Source organism: Anabrus simplex, chromosome 6 (assembly GCF_040414725.1).
Source record: "Anabrus simplex isolate iqAnaSimp1 chromosome 6, ASM4041472v1, whole genome shotgun sequence".
NCBI classification, from domain to species: Eukaryota; Metazoa; Arthropoda; class Insecta; order Orthoptera; family Tettigoniidae; genus Anabrus; species Anabrus simplex.
This window is the reverse complement of record NC_090270.1, coordinates 18,482,107-18,500,518: the sequence shown is the minus strand read 5'-3', so window position 1 is coordinate 18,500,518 and position 18,412 is coordinate 18,482,107. Positions and strand designations below refer to the sequence as shown.

Genomic DNA, 18,412 nt, shown 5'->3' with positions numbered 1-18,412 from the left:
TATATTTACATTAGTCTGTTTTTAGACCAACTTTGCTTTACGGGAGTGAAAGCTGGGTGGACTCAGGATATCTTATCAAAAAGTTAGAAGTAACAGACATGAAAGTAGCGAGAATGATTGCTGGTACAAACGGGTGGGAACAATGGCAGGAGGGTACTTGGAACGAGGAGATAAAGGCTAAGTTAGGAATGAACTTGATGGATGAAGCTGTACGCATAAACCGGCTTTGGTGGTGGGGTCATTTGAGGCGAATGGATGAGGATAGGTTACCTATTAGAATAATGTACTCTGTTATGGAGGGTGAGAGGAGTACGGGGAGACCAAGACGACGATGGTTACTCATTTTTGAACGATTTAAAGATAAGAGATATAGAACTAAATGAGGCCAGAGCACTAGTTGCAAATAGAGGATAGTGGCGACGTTTAGTAAATTCGCAGGGGCTTGCAGACTGAACGCTGAAAGGCATAACGGTCTATAATGATGATGTATGCATGCATAATGAACAGTCTAATAATGAATACGCAAGAGCTCGCATTGTCTGTCACTACTAATGTTTGTAACTAAGAGTGTAGTATCTGCTACTCGTGCCATACCTACCGGCTGCCGCGACCTCTCGTTGACGCAATAGTACATTCAACTAAGGCCGCTATTAGCCGTGGGCGATTAGTGGCGCAACTAGTTGCGCCAGTAGTTGCCAGTGGATTTAAGTACTGGGCGATCAGTGGCGCAACTTGTGAATACTTTCTCGGTTCATACCGGGGAATAGTCAGCTGAGAGAATGGCGTCCTACGAAGAACTTCTTCTTGATCTTCTATTAAAGAGGAAAAACCGAAGGGTTAGGAAAGTGCGGAAACATCCTATATTTGTTTCTCTGGTGACTAGAGGATTATATTATACATTGTTTGACGATCTAAATGAGGATGACAGTAAATTTTTCAATTACCTGCGCATGTCTAAGTCGTCATTTTGCGAACTGCTTGGCCACATAAAAGAAGAAATAACGAGAAACGACATAGGACTAAACAAGTGTTTCCCAGTTGAGCTGCAATTCACTAATATAGCCATATAATGGATCAATTGTACTTGTAAATGTAAACGATTATAGAATGTATATGGGCATTACATACTGTATTTCCATATAAGAGTAGTAAACGTTTTATAACACTCACACACCGGGCGAGTTGGCTGTGCGGTTAGGAGCGCGCAGCTGTGAGCTTGCATCTGGGAGATAGTGGGTTCGAATAACACTGTCGGCAGCCCTGAAGATGGTTTTCCGTGGTTTCCCATTTTCACACCAGGCAAATTTAGGGGCTGTACCTTAATAAAGGCCACGGCCGCTTCCTTCCAACTCGTGACCCTTTCCTATCCCGTCGTCTCCTTAAGACCTATCTGTGTCGGTGTGAAGTAAAGCCACTAGCAAAAAAAATTATAATACTCACCTAGAGTATTCTTCTCGCCTACGGGCTTTGCTTCGAATTCTGGAATAAAGTTCTTTAAAATGCTGTTCCAAGAATTCAGTGTTTAATTTTGTCAGTGTAAGCTTTCAGTTCTGGAATCCCAAGTGACCGGTTTTCATTGTACCTCAAAAATGGTCTTCAGTATTTATTTGACTTTCAAATAATTTTGCCATCTCCTTCATTTGCTGTTGTACTTTATTTGATGTCTCCATGTTCAATAAATAAACTATCACAATAAGTAAAATATTCACTCTACCACAGCACGAGACCAAACAAGGTAATGAGGAAAGATAATGGTTAGGTGGATCGCTGACTCAGTTGCGTTCAATCGTCCGCATTACGTCAAGCTGGTGTGAGAACACGAACTTGAGTGACGTTTCCGTATGCGCGGGGAGGTACATTGGGCGACTAGTTGCGCCACTAGTCGCCCACGGCTAATAGGCTACATTTACTGTAATGCCCCGTCACGCAGTTGAGCAACTAAAAGTCGCCAGAGCAGTTGCCGGCTCAGATGACGGCCGGCAGCTAGTTGCTCAGTTGCGCCACTAGTCGCCCGCGGCTAATAGGCTCCATTAGATCCAATGGTCCGCGACTCGCCAGAGCAACTAGTTGCGCCACTAGTCGCCCACGGCTAATAGCGGCCTAAGTTATACTGTAGCCAACTATAGTCTCTGTCAAATATGAAGCTGTTTACTTTGGGGTTGTTTTTATGAAGTAAAATTTGTGTTGGCCTGGTGCATGTGTGCAAGTGATATGTAACAGGTCCTTTGCTTCAGATCAAAATTTAAAGACGGTCCAAAGTACTGAAGCGCTGGCTACATTGGCGAGCAAATTGACCAGAGTTTTCAAAACGCACGGTGATGGCCGATGAGGTGCTGGGGTGCGTCGACGACCATACCTTCTTCCTCCGGTATGCCTCTCCGGAAACCTACGATATTGCAGCAGCAAACCGTTACCACGACTGGCTTTTAAAGCATTATTGTCTGAATCCTATGATACGTTTAAGCACCTCCGCAATAAAGGCCATTTCTTGATTTGAGAGTGTAAGAAATCTACTTGGGTAAAGGATGTCTTTCATTAGGACATGTACTCAGCCATCGTAAGCATGGAAAAAATTCTGCTGTATTGTTGGAGTCTAGGGCGACGTTAGTTCCTAGAATCTCTGTTAATGGAGATATAGTTGCGATTCCTTCAGTCATTGCAGATCACAGTCACGTTCACGGTTACATCCAGCTGTGAGAAATATGACCCTGCATTTCTATGTATTAAGAATGAATCGGAGGCTAATCACCTCTCATCTGTCTCTATTGCTCTCTTTTCCTACAATTTGCCTTTCTCAGAGCGGGAATTGCAGATTGCACCTGTGCTGTTTAGAGACATGGCTCCGGGGCTGGACAAAATCCATAATCAAATGCTAAAACATTTGAGTGACCAATGACTCAGCGATATCCTCACCCTACATGTTACAAACTTCATATTTGGTCCGTATTAATGTACATCAATTTAAGATTATTAAAATTTTATTTGTCAACCTATTTAATACAAATGATATTTGCAAAGTTAGGACTTACATCCTATTAAACTAAGGTCTAAAGGGACATGTTTCGCCCTTTAAAAGGGCATCATCAGCCTTTTTACACTCATGCTAAAGGTAAAAATCAGGATCCTGATTGTCGATATAAGAAAAAGTATATAAAATGAGAATAAAAATTAGAATGAATATTATACAATATGTGCAATCATGAGTTCTTAAATGACAATTGACAATTAAAAATCATTTAAAATGTTTGCGAAGAAATAAAGAGTTGGTACGGTAATTACATCAGCAGTCTTAAAATGAAAACTGTACAAACTAGGCCTTGATCAAATAAATAATAAGAAAGTCTATGGCTAAAGTTGCCGTATCAAGGTTCGTGAAATTTGGCTGGAAGCAACCTGATTTTAAATGGAGAGCAAATTAGAATCCAATAGCTACTCAAGACAACATAAAACCTCTCATTGAAAAGTCGTAATGAAACTGTAGTATGGCACATGTAGATTATAAAGTTGTGTCCAATCAATCCATTAATCTCATATTTTACGAAGTGGGATCACGGTCTCAGTATTTTTGTTGAAGGAGTTGTGAGAAGTTAACTAGTAAGTGCCGCTGTACAGGTTTTGTCAGCTCGTATACCGATGGTTAAATGGGAACATTCTTACGTGTTGGCTGTAGTTTTGAATGTGGATTGACTATTGAAGAAATATAGTGCAGAATGTTCTCGGTTTTTGCGGTATGAACTTGTTGCTTGTATGGTCTTGGAACGAGTGAGACTTATTATTTATTTGGTCAAGGCCTAGTTTGTACAGTTTTATAAGATCATTTTAAGATTGCTGATGTAATTACCGTACCAACTCTTTATTTCTTCGCAAACATTTAAAATGATTTTTAATTGTCATTTAAGAACTCATGAATGCACATATCGTATGATATTCATTCTAATTTTTATTCTCTTTTTATATACTTTTTCTTATATCGACAATCAGGATCCCGATTTTTACCTTTAGCATGAGTGTAAAAAGGCTGATGATGCCCTTTTAAAGGGCAAAACATGTCCCTTTAGACCTTAGTTTAACAGGATGTAAGTCCTAACTTTGCAAATATCATTTGTATTGAATAGGTTGACTAATAAAATTTTAATAATCTTAAATTGATCCCCACCCTATTCGACAGAATATGGAGTGAGGTAGAGTTTCCAACCTAATGGTGTGTGGAAGTTGTAATACAAATTCCCTATACAGCTTTTTACGAGAGTTTAATCCTGATGTAAACAAATAGGCGGAGCACCTTGCCTATGCACGTGGACATGGACGTATTTGATTGGAGAAGCGACCGTTGCACTCATTGACTGTATGTGAGCTCGAAGAAAAGTGGTACGTCGCATTAATTTCAGTTTATTAGATTTAGAGAGTTTTGAAGAATACGTAATCAAATTAGAATATGGTTGTCATTGTCATATATACCGGTGTATATATATATATATATATATAGTTTTGTTTTAATAAAATAGTGATTAAATAATGAAAAATGGAGGCACAAGGCATGGTGTAATACAGGAAGTCTTCTAGTAGTGGGGGAAAGTCCCAAGCTGTACAGCGTGGAGATAAGATGTTGCATCTTGCAGCAGCAGTCAGTGAGTCAGTATTCATAGTGAGAGAAATGAAGTGTAGTGAAGCACAAAAGACGAAAACTGCTCAGAAGTGACCATAGGCAGTGCATCGTGAATGTGTTCAATAAACTAAGTGAACAGAATCCAGGTTTAGTCGTTTATTCAGAAGTTCAGATCTTCGCACTGTTGTACGCGATGCGCAGCCCTGTACGTCCGAATACGAGACGTTGACGAGGGGGAGGTCGGTACTACACGTTCAGCAAATCACAACTCTTTCTTTGGTGGAGGTGTGGACATACCATGTTTACATCAGGATTAAACTCTCGTGAAAAGACATATAGCCAATTGAGGATACAGAGCTTCTGGATAGTATAAGCCAATATACCTTATATACCTTACAAATGGCATCTGTAAGCTATCTTAAGGGATGGTGAACCATTGATTGATGGGTTCGAGCCCCACTGTCGGTAGCCCTGAAGATGGTTTTCCATGGTTTCCCATTTTCACACTACTTAATACCTTACTAAAGGCCATGGCTGCTTCTTTCCCACTCCTAGGCCTTTCCTATCCCGCCGTTGCCATAAGACAGTGCAGATTCACAATGAAGTATTTTTTATTTTCCACCTTGTCGATACATTAGTTGCTTAAGGCAACTTATTAGTTAAAAGTGGTACATGTTTTGTATATTAACGTCTTTCTGCCACATAACACTGTTTAGATGAAAAATTCCTATATTGACAAAGTATCAATGCTTTTGTACCACTTCTAACTAATAAGTTGCCTTAAGCAACTAATTTATCGACAAGGTGGAAAATAAAAAATACTTACTTGTGAATCTGTTAAAGTGCGATGCGGACTATGAAGTTGATTTTATGTAATAAGGCAGTGCGATGTTAAAAAGAGGCCATTGAGCCTTAGAAGAAAGGTCTGTTGACTAACTACTGGTATAGTTTTCACTCTCATCAATGTGCCACCACTTATCTGTTTAGATTGGGGAGCGCTTTCTCTGGGAGGAACACCTAGTCGCGCCATGTTTTTGGACTTGGAAAGTGCTTATGGCAAATCTAGCGGTATGGGTTTATCTCCACACTACACCACTGGGGGTTCTGGGGAAATTCACCAACTTTTATTGAGAATCTTATGTCCCTCCAGCTCTTTTGAGTCTCTGTATGGAATGCAAATTCTCAGTATTGCATCCAAGAAAATGGAGTACCACAGGAATCTACAAAGTGACAATGAACGTAAATAACTTATTTCTTACAACGTAAATTGAAAATGACATGGATTTCTGCCCTCCTTTCATTATTTTCTGCCTCCATTTCAAACTCGGGGTATCGCCGCAGTGATTGAGACTGACTGGGAGAACTTCCCCAACTTTCATGGCCTGTGACGTAACCACAGTGTCACTGTGGTTGAATAGCATGGCTGCCTGCCTGCCCGCTTACAGCGCTGAGCATCCATGGGACGGAATGCCCAGAGTGAGCACCTCTGATCTAGACCTATGAATGTACCTGCTAGAGATATTTGTTCTCGGCTTCATCAAACCATCTAGGTGACCTGGGAGTTGAGTGACTAGCAGGGAACGGATTTATATGTACTAATAATTATTGAAATATGTACATATATATTTAGTTATTTTTATTGAAATAGTCTATGGAATTATATATGGACTTCAAATTACACATATAACATTAATTTCTATTTAATATCAAAGTTCAAAGGAGCTAAACAAAGTAGATCTACATGCAACATAATGTTGCACTTCTCATTTTAATATATTTGAAGAACACACAATCTTTTATTCTCTGTTACCAAAACAATGGATTACAAAATATTCTTTTAAGTGCTGGATAGTGAATCTTCTCCTATTATCTCTAATGACAGATTTATATTGACTGAAACTGTGTTCAACATCGGAAGAGGTAATGGGGGCATAATTCAACTTCACAATATCTGCTGGGGTTAAATCCAATGTTAATTTTACACTTAAATCTCCACACGGCATTGCAGCAACCTTTATCTTTTCTTCATATCCAGGGTTCTTTGAAAGTACAGTGGCCATCTTCATGTTTGCTACATCTGCAACTTTACCTGTACCACGATTTAGTTGTTCCACAGTTTTATTCACAATTTCACAGCTTTCAGAAAGTGGGAGGTGTGAGTTTTGGAGCCTTTTCAGTGTTTTTGTGATGTTTGAAAAATTATGCTGAATGTAACATTTCTCACACTTGTATCGCAGGCAACTGTTTTAGCGGCTTCAATTGAGGCTGCATCTTCAGAGTCCATGGCATGCAGAACGTTCTTAATACAGTCTATATATTCAACATAATATTCAACCGCTTGCAGCCACGTACCCCACCTAGTTAGAATCGGCTTAGGCGGCAATGGAATCTCTGGGTAACATTTCTTTCAAAAGATGAACTCTTCTGTGGGCTTTGAAAAAAAAAATTTCACTGAGGAAATCAATAAATCTACTTTGGGGTAACTGGCTCTTACCACTTCTGCCACACGATGAAAGGCATGTGCTACACATGTTATACAACACATAATGCTTCTCCGGCTTTTATCATATAAGGTGCGGCATCGCTAATTAAAAGTAACACTTTATTATACTTAACGCCCTGTGGCCAGAGGATACCCATAGCCTCATTGAACAGTTTTGCTATAGTTTTGTTATCGCACTTTTCTAGAACATCACAGTGTAAGAGAATCCGTTTACAATAATCTTCGCTTAACAAACCAATGATTACGTTGCCAATTAGCCTGCCTTCTTTGTCTTTTGTCTCATCAGTGGAAACCCAAATTGGACCGTATTTAATCTCTTACCTTACCTTCCAAATGGTTTCATCGTATATGGCTGAACAGTACGTTTTTCTGAATGTTGACTCATCCGGGATGGATCGTTTAGTATATTTATGAAGCACTGATTATTCATTTTGAAGAGAGGTATGTCAGCAGAGATGAGAGCACGGCAGAGATCGGTGTTGAACTCGGATGTTACACTGGAAATTTCTGGTTGTGTCAGAAACAACTGTCTCTGCTTGGAATCTCCTTGTTTGTTAGCCTGGTGTTTACTGGTTGAAACGTGCTGTTACACAAGGAACCTTTGAGTAGATATCACTGTACAATGACACAAATTACAAAATAATATCTTACTGTCAGTTGATAAACCATCTTCTTTAAATTCTGATACGTAACTTTTAAATTTTAAACTGGTTGACTGAGCTACTTTAGGCATATTGTAACAATCTTCAATGAATATCAATATACAATTGCACACACTGAACGTACAAGAACACTATGATCCGTCTCACTGCTAATTCAAACTGTGAATGACTGGTAGTGAACTAGATGGAGTTATGAAGCAATTAAAGGGAATGCCCGAATTACAAACTAATTCGGAAACCACTAGCACATCGTCGATGAATGAGATTTCCCTAGTTACGTAATTATGGCACAGACACAGTCGATGTTATGAAATGTAGCTTATCAGTGCTGTAAGTGTGATTCAGATAGTCACGGTATTGACCGGCTGATCTCCACTACTTCTGGGCTCAACCTCTCTCTTTCTTCGCACCGCTTATCTGATTATTTTATCAGCCCAGACGTGGACAGGCGTGATAATGACCTGCACACCAGTTAAAATATGAATTTTTCAAATATAGATTTTTAATTTATTTCTCCATTATTGAGAGGACTGCTGATTCAATATAATTACTTTTTAGCCGAAATATGGACTATATTGACTTTAATGACGAAGAATAAGGAATATATGTGCTAAACTCCAAAATATGGAAAAATATGGAAAATGAATACTCCACTTTTCAACTCCACACGCCATGATTCGTAAAGATGATGCAAAATATAATTAATTTTAGCTTCCTAAAGAGATATGTATTTACATATAAATCCGTTCCCTGGTGACTAGCTATACAAACTCCCAACAAGCTGAGAGCAATTAAAAGTCAGCTGGCATTTCCGTTTGATGTGTGTTTGCATCCTGTTCGGCTAAAACAATTATTTTATTATTTTTAATTCATTTTTAAATTCCTTTGTTGAGAAATAGTTTTTATTTTCAATTTTGTTTCATAGTTAATGTCGTGGAAGGAATGATTCAAGGTAAAAGAGGAAGACCTAGACTGCAATATTCAAGAAAGATCAGAGATGACGTAAGAACATGCTCGTATGTGGAAATGAAGAGATTAGCGGATTACAGAGAAGAGTGGAGAAGACGAATTGCTGCCAACCAATCTTAGGATTGAGAATTAAGAAGTTTCCATTTAAGTTGTTCAGAGAGGATGATTACCTAGTTGTACTTCATCATCATCATTGACCCACTCCAGTTGCCCGGGTGTGGTTAACAAGCCTCCTCCACTCCTTTCTGTCCTTCCCCTTTTCTTGCTCCATCACTTCCGCCACATCCAATCCAGCTACTCTAATGTCCTTCCAAATATGATCCATCCACCTTCTTCTCGGTCTTCCAGCTGGTCTTTCCCTTAACTTCTCTCTCCAATTCCCTTCTTGCTACCCGTTCCTTTCCCAACTTTTTACATGTCCGAACCATCTCAATCTTGCTTTCTGTATCTTCTGTACTAACGGTTCTATATTTAGCTCTTCTCTGATTTTAATATTTTGAATTCTATCTCTTCTTGTCTTTTTAACAAATGTTCTTAAAAAATTCATTTTTACTGCTTGGATCTTACTATCTTGTCTCTTATTAGTTAACAGTGTTTGTAGTCCGTATGTTACAATTAGTATAAAATGTTTATATAATGTTCATTTTGTTCTCTTGGGTACTTTGTCATCCCTTAAAAAAACTCTCTGACTTGATAAAATGTACCTTTACTTAGTCTGTTATTAATTTCAGTGTTGATTTCATTATTTCCATTAATAATGCTACCCAGATATGTAAACTGTTCTACATTCTCTAACCGTTCTATGTTCACTTGACTTCTCTTTTTCTCTTTTCCACAGTGCATGACTACAGTTTTCTTTTTACTAATTACCATTCCTAACTCTCAGATTTTCATTCCACATGTCCAGTCTCCTTTGTACTTCCTTTTCTTCTTTTCCTAGCAAATACCAAAGCATTCACTTCATCACTTCCTCTTAACACTAAAATTACCACTACCACCTACTACATGCCACATCAGTTATTACTTTCCTTTGTACAATCATTAGGTGTGATTCCCATAAGGGGATAGTTTCTGAACTGGTGTCAGTTTAAGGCATCCTATGCTAATGTGGTCTGTTTAATTTATCGGAACGTTAATTTGGTTTGTGTGAACAGATCCTTGCCGGACAGGAGCTGCATACTCTTCCGCAGATATTAGTAGTTTGTTTTTACATTTAGACTTCATTATAGTTATCTTTTCTCTTTTCAGCATGTTGATGAAGAAAATTCTTACCTGTGTGGCTACCTGAAGATTAAAGGTCTAACCGAAGAATTTCCAACGCTAACAACATTTTTTGATGGAGAAATCATAAGCAAAAAGTATCCATTTCTGACGCGAAAATGGGATGCAGATGAAGATGTTGATAAAAAACATTGGGTAAGTTAATTATACAATGAAGTATGGTTGTTTGCATTGGCATATGGTGTTTAAATCATTTACTTTCATTCAGCCATCTTATGAAAGATAGAAACATGAATAGGACCACATAATACATTAAACACCATGTCAGGTCAGTGCCAGGAAGAAGAGTCAAGGACTGTTTTCACATTTTCACACACTGTCGTCTTCACATAAATAGGCTCTCTTCTCATCAGTCTCGGTTCTTATTCTCATTCTTACACCGAGCAAGTGGCTGTACGGTTTGGGTCGTGTAGTTTTCTTGCATTCAGGAGATAGTGGCTTCGAACCCCACTGTCGGCAACCCTGAAGGTGGTTTTCTGTGGTTTCCAATGTTCACACCAGGCAAAAGTTGGGGCTGTCCCTTAACGCCACGGTTGCTTCCTTCCCACTCCTAAGTCTTTCCTATCCCATCATCGCCATAAAGCCTATCTGTGTTGGTGCGACGTAAAGGAAATTCTTAAAAGAAATTCTTCCCTGCAATCTTGTGTTTTTTGCTTCTCAGCTTCAACAGGAGGGGGTACAATGAGAAGAAAGCTGCCTCAATACTGGAAAATAGCAGCAGAGCGAGTTACCTATGTAGTTCCGGTCAAGCAGCTGTCTGTCTGCATTCTGGAGGTAGTGGGTTTTGAACTCCACTGCCAGCAACCTTGAAGATGATTCTCTATGGTTTCTCATTTTCACACTAGGAAAATGCTGAGGCTGTACCTTAAGGCCATGGTCACTTCCTTTCTAGCCCTTTCCTATCCCATCATCACTACAAGACCTGTCTGTTAGTGTGATGTAAAACAAAAGGCCAAAAAAAAAAATAATAATAATAATAATTATATTGCTGACTTGTCATTGAGTCTATCCTATTATATATATATATATATATGTCCCTTTCAATGTTTCTATTCTTCTGTATCGTATTTGATTTGTCACTTGCTTATTCGTCTCCATTACTTATTTTATTCTGCAAATATCTAAAGCAATATTGTTTTGTTCTTTAAAATTACATGTAACCACCTACGGTTTTTAAGGAGATAAGGAAATCGAATTCTATACATTCTGTCCATAATACTTCACTCTTATTTTGGTATAACAGTAAATGAATGAGGTGAAAAGTGTATGTATCTTCATTTGGAGAGCTACATAATTTGGGTAAAATGGTGCAGTAACCTATAAAACTCGCTTTCACTGATAAGATAAGTTTTCATAACCAACTAAGAGATCTCTGAAGAGATCTTTGTATTGTCGGACTGTACCTAACTTTGAATGTTTATGAAGCAAGTATTTGCAATACTCATCTCTTGAAGATTATCGCAAAGTGTAAACTCAATGTTACTACCATTTCCCATTTATTCAGAGTTGTGGTATCGTGTTCCTAAGTTGGCAGTTGCACTTGCTGGAGAAACGTCAGCTTGCATTGTGGAGATAATAGGTTCGAATCCCACTGTTGGTAGCCCTCAGGATGGTTTATCTTGGTTTTCCATTTTTCAAACTTTCCCCAATCTTAGTCCTGTCCTAAGACATGTCTGTGTTGTTGTGATGTAACCTGTCATGTTTATAGATATACTTTTTTCAGGATTTATATTGGGTCTATGGTTATTATAATAAGTGGTTTGTATATATTACATATTCAAAATATGATTGCACTTAGGCAAGGTGGTGTTAGTGTTTTTCGCAGTTGGTTGTGGACTATAGGGCGAGCAGTGGGCAAGCCAGTGGACAGAGGGCAGTCATATAAGTCTCACGTTACCTACAGAAAAAGATGAATTTCAGAGAAGAATATGCGAGACTGCAAATGCAAAAACAATAGGGTGAATTCAGAATTGATTTTGTTGATTGTTCAGGGACTAGTGACCTTAGAGTGAAAGGAACCCTTGTAGACTAATAGTTAGTGCACTATTCTACATGGTGGCAAGCTGGATGATAGAGCACTGGATGTGATTAAGCTAAGCTGTAGTTTCTGGCATGGCAAAGAGCAATCATATTTTGAACACACAATTCTAAATGGCATCTCCAGGTTACCTGTCGCAGTAAGGGAACCATCATCTTTCAAGCACATATGCGTACAGATATTTGCACCATTAACCTTTTGCTGTTCCCCGTTTATGGGTAGCTGCCTGGCCAGAATTAGTGTTTACTGACGGGCATTTAAATCCTCATTGATGCAGCAGCTTAAATGTCTCCCTTTAAAACAAACATACGAACGAATAAAGATATGAGCGTAATTTCTTTTGCATTTCGTTTCTACCAGGTATATGCATAAGTCTTATCTGGTTTCAATACGCAGTTTATGAATTTGACACATACGTCAGTTTGTTCTTCTGACATTAACCTACCAAGACACGAGTTGAGTCCACCAAACACCAGCGTGTGTGTTGTATCGCTCAGTGATCATGCTGTCGTTTGTGCCTGAAAAAAGAACATTTACAGCATGCATTGCTTTTCTTATTTAATCAAAAGGAAAGGGCTGTGGAAAGTCATTGTTCGCTGGTAGAAACATACAGTGAACACACTCCATCGATTAGAACATGTAAGACATGGTTTTGACTATTTAAATGTGATAATTTCAGTGTGAAAGCCTGTGCGCTCTGGTAGACCACAAACGTGCAAAGACGAGCAATTGCAGGCGTTACTGGATGATGACCCAACTCAAACTCAACGCTATCACCAACAAATGATTAATTTAAATCACACATTGATCGAAAGACAACTGGAATGGGCCAGTAGACATGGCAAAGTGATTGTTACATGACAATGCGCCGTCTTACACAGCAAAACCAGTGAAATACACTTTGAAATTGCTTGGAAGGGGCATCCTTCTGCACTCACCATACTGTCCTGGCCTGGCGCCATCTATCGCCTCTTCGCATCAATGGGGCACGCGCTCGCAGAGCAGCACTTCAGCAATTTCGAGGAAATACTGACTCGATGAATGGTTTGCTGCAAAAGACAAGCCGTTTTTCTGGCATGGTATTCATAACTTACCTGAAAGGTGGCCGAAGTGTGTAGAAGCCGATGGCCAATATCTTGAATAAACAAAAAATTAATTTCCCCTTGAAGATCACAGGTTTTCTGTACGACAAAGGGCCGGTTCTACCACCTATTGGTAAAGTAGCGCGTAACTTGCCCTCCGCGTAAAAGGATGTTTCCGTTCGACAACTCCCACGTAGCGCTACCGGCAGCATAAATCGTAGTTGCCCGGCGTGTAATTTATCGGCCACTTCGAGGGCCCGATAAGACTTTACCTGCCAGGTAAGTTTTGAGAGCTGAACATTATTAGCTGTATTTCTGATGACATACAACTTAAATAAGCTTAGTATACTGAAAAAAGCATGATACTGTATCAGTGATCGATATTGTAATGCAGGATTTTGAACATTAATGCTTCCCTTGAGTTGCAACGAACACACCAGCCTCTCGCATTGGTAGCGTAGGGAACACATTGTATACGTCAAGCTTTCGCAAAGAAACTCTAAAAAATATATAATTAAAACCTATTTAGAAATCATTTCGAATGGGCTTTAATTTTCTACTTTTTCAGTTTTCAGACATCTGGTATAAGGTAGTGTATGTATCATAGTTACCCCAAGCCTTCTCGTAGCGTAATTGCTAACGCGCCTACTTCATAGTACGAGGTATGCAGGTTGGAGCCTTTATTATGACGAATCTTTTTCATTATTAGCGTTGTATTAATTTGTATGCCTCTTTTCATACATTCTTTTGTTAATAATATATTTCATTGAAATGTTTAATCACAATATTATGTCTACTAGGAAAATGCTTTATATGTGTGCTACTTATAGAAAGTGATGTTATGATTAATATAGCATATAGGACTGTTGCTCAGGTAGCAGATTCCCTATAGTTGTTTAGGTAGTCTTCTTGTACATGATTTCGAAGAAATTGGAAACTATTCCATTCCCGAATTCCTCTTCCCATGAATGAATATTTACCCTGATTACTTCTTTAACAGTTAAACATTAGAATGAAATGCATTATCAATAAATGGGAGCATATGGAACTAAACGAGGTCTCAGAGCTAGTTGCAAATAGAGCATCGTGGAGATACTTAATCAATTCACAGAAGCCTGCAGATAGAATGCTTAAAGGCAATAAGTCCGTAAGGAAGATATGTATATACACGTATAGGGAAGAGTGTAAAAAAGAGCTAAGAACAGTGGCAGGGAACGAAAATAAATTTAATGTAAATTAGAAAGACGGTGAAAACCTGCGTACCTTATATTACGGAGTGAGCGACTTGACCAGTCTACTACGAGAATACTTTACAAAAACGCTGCCTTACACGACAGGTTATAACTGGCGTAAGAAAATGTAATATCGAGATTTTAATCCCAATTAGGTATTGATTTTGAAGCTCATAGATTAAAACCATGAAAGCTTGACATAAATCGTTGTCCATAACTCTTAAGACTCGCCTTATTAGGCTTTTTGGTGATAATCAGCTATTGCAAGCACAGGAAAATAAGACAATCTAAATGAGCTTCATACATCTGACGATAGATAGCACCACACTCGAAAGCGAGAAGTCGCTGAAAGTCAGTCGAGCCAGCTCTGTATATCGGTGTCGAGATCCGGGTAGCTACCCAGTGCTTGCGCGGAGGTTGTTGCACGCAAGGCAAAGTACCAGCTGATTTACACCCCCAGATAGTTAACCTCCCGGGCAGCTGCCAGCCACTTTACCAACAGATGGTAAAACTGGCCCAAAGTGGCAAAAACTTATGCATACACCTGGTAAATGGTCAGTGCGTATATATTTGTACTTGCCCTAATTTTGAACCAAAATATTGCCCAAGTTTCCTGAACCATTTCAGTGTCATTGCCTGCCGTACTAACAGGTGCACACAAGTGTCTCCTAGGAAGTAACAGTCAGTTTCAGGTAGGGAAAAACCATATAAATTATACTAAACACATAACGACTATGAACATGGGGGAGGAGCCACATTTGCTCCCCCATCTGTGCCAGCCAATGGAATGGCGCAGCATTGCGTAGAAAAATGAAGTCCTGGCGAGCTGTGTTAAATATCTATATTTCTCTCTACACACGAAAATCATTACCGATTCAGTTCTTTTGGTTGATTCTATATGGCAGCGCTAAACATCTGAAATTGTCCATCCGAACCTCGTGATTCTGCGACCAAGCATTCGCGAGATGCCATCTGCCCGTGAACTGAAGGGATCATTTCAACATCTGCTTCTCTTATATGAGCGAGAGAGGTAAGGAAGCGCTGAAATATTTAGGTTCGTTGGAGAAGTGTGTTTAGAGAATCTTTCAGCGAAATACAAACTAGGGTGACAGTATTGCAGTATTAGGTTAGTGTGGTGGAACTTTCAGATGTGCTGTGAGCCGAAGTTTTGTGTTGATAATGTCTTAGCAGGCAGAGTAGCAGTTGATCACTTGATAGTGGTTTTACTGGTAAAGATTTAGTCAGTCACGTAATATAATTTGCACTTTAAAGAAGCTTTCAAATACAGAAGTGTGAGAGAACACACATTTTTCTCAAAACCAGTAGTTGACGGCTCATGTTTGCAGATAGTGTGTGTGTGTTTTGTCCAGCATTTTAGGGAAATAAGCCTGAGTTAAAATTGCCAGGGAAGAATTGCATGGTTCAGAAATATGCAACAAATTTGAATGATTGAAGTAACTATTCTCATCTTAGAACCCCTACTGAAGATCAGTTATGAGTAAAAATACAATGGTTTATTACAATCCATCTATTCAATACATAATTAGCTTAGTTAGGAGTACATTCTTACTAAATTGTTAATGAACAGGAATACCAGAAAATGATAAGCATGAACCCAAAGTTACCAGCGGCCAAGGCTCTGCCCAAGGTCCACAAAGCTAACACCTATACAGCCTGTAATCAACAGTATGAATAGTCCTACGTATAAAACATCTAAATTCATACATCAATTCCTGAAAAAGCACTATAAGTTTAATAATGAATCCGCAATCAGTAATTCAATAGAGTTTTGTGATAAACATAATAAATTCAGCTTACAACCAAACTATAAGATGTGTTCGTTTGATATAACTAATATATATCCAGGCATACCGATCCATGAAACTGTTAATATCATCAAACTTAATCTAGTCAAACACAGCAAATTAAGCAAGTTCTAAATTGAAGAATTTATGAACTTGTTAAGATTCATTTCAAATAATTATTTCACATTCAGTTGAAAAATATACTATCAGATGCGTTTAGGAATGGGAGATCCTGCATCAGGCATATTAGCTAACATTTATATGGACCATTTGGAACATAACAAAATATTGACAAACATAAAAGGGCTATATCTATGGCTGAGATACGTGGACGACATTTTTGTCATAATAGACAGTAAACAAAATAACAGTGAGAAAATTCTGGACTTCTTAAATAATCTTGACCGTAACATAAAATTCACTAAGGAGGAGGAAAACAATAATTCAATTAATTTTCTGGACATCAATATAAAGTGTACAGGAAACAAATTTAATTTTCAAATTTATAGAAAAGGTGTATGTCCCTGTAACAATTAAAAATGAATTGCTCCATCCTAAATCTCATAAACAGGTGCCTTCTTTCAGTTTGGTTTAGAGCCCTAAAAATTCCTCTTACAAACAACAGTTTAAGGAAGGAGTTCAATTTCATAAAGGACCTAGCTTTAATCAATGGTTATAAAACATAAATTGTCAATCAGATCATCAATAAGGTGAAACTGAAAATGGCTACTAATCTCATCCCAGATAAAACCAAGATATCCAAGTTTGCAACATTTTACTTTTACTAATTACTAATGAAGGCTATCCGGAAAGTGATACCCATTTGTGCAATGAAGACACAGGAGTAAATATTAACAAATATACACATTTTTATTGGAAAGAGCATACTTTGCACTACTTCTCCACATAATCTCCAAGCAAATTTAGGCATTTGTCATAACATGGGACAAGTTTTTATATTCCAGTCAGTCTTCTGCCGCCAGCTTATTGAGATACATAGTCACGGTTCGCTTAAGTTCTTCATCGCTGTCAAAACTTTTTCCCGCCAGAAAGTCTCGTACAATACAAGGAGTGCTAACAGAGCGACAAGCATTTGTCACCAAGCTGTAAACATTACCAGACATATAGGCAACGGTCAGAGGGGTAAGCAAAATTTCCATTTAAAGCGAGGCTAACACAGATTAATAGAAGGTATTTACACGTAATTTTTCCTCGTTACAGATATATCAAAAGCTCAAGTCTAAATTTGGAGTGTTCACATCAAATTTTAACTTTAAGTTAGATCGTCTCTTTAGACTAATGTCCCACTAGCTGATGTACCTGTGCTTCGCTACGGAATTCTATTGTACATGGGGAAGTCACCAAACATCTTTTCTCATATGAAGACTGAGTTAGGGAATTTTCGCTGTAATAGTAGACCCGCTTGCATACCATCAGTCACAATCAGGTTGGGGAGTTTTCATTATAATGGTGTCCGACTCGTTGGCTGAACGGTCAGTGTACTGGCCTTCGGTTCAGAGGGTCCCGGGTTCGATTCCCGGCCGGGTCGGGGATTTTAACCTTAATTGGTTAATTCCTATGCCACGGGGGCTGGGTGTATGTGTTGTCTTCATCATCATTTCATCCTCATCACGACGCGCAGGTCGCCTACGGGTGTCAAATAGAAAGACCTGCACCTGGCGAGCCGAACCCGTCCTGGGATATCCCGGCACTAAAAGCCATACGACATTTCATTTCATTTCATTATAATGGTAGACACTCACTCTCCACCTGCCTTTTAATATCTTCAGAAAGACTGTCTTAGTGGTTTTCCGAACTGAAATGAACACACATTACAATGACGTCAGTAGGAATGGCGCGATTAAAAGCAATGCTCTCATCTGAAATACTCTATCAAATGAAACACCACACATTTTCTCACTTTTAACGAACAGGACTACACTGCCGATCTAACAGTCCAAAGTTCCAGAGTTGGAATGACCAAGCCGCAGGCAGCTGTGATTCGTGAACACTTTGTCTTTTTTCGGCAGGGAGAGGGTCGAATAGTGGAGACTCCCAGGGTAAAAACTATGCCCTTTTACTAATTTGTTTCCTAGGAATACGCAATGGGTCGGAAAATATCAATTCACTACACTGGTGGCAGAAAAATCTATCTGACTTGGAGGCAAATTTTTCCTCTTTGCTGATAATTTGGAATAAAATGAATGTATAGATTTTTTTTCTTGATGTCGCAC

General features: G+C 38.8%; 1 protein-coding gene across 1 annotated transcript in view; it reads left to right on the top strand.

Annotated features, from left to right (window-relative positions):
* Positions 1 to 18,412, top strand: part of LOC136876061 (glucose-induced degradation protein 4 homolog) — a 54,518-nt gene that overhangs the window by 5,603 nt on the left and 30,503 nt on the right. The window contains exon 2 of the mRNA XM_067149695.2: positions 9,989 to 10,156. Coding sequence (XP_067005796.1) covers positions 9,989 to 10,156 — 168 coding nt within the window. The remainder of the gene's footprint in view (positions 1 to 9,988; positions 10,157 to 18,412) is intronic.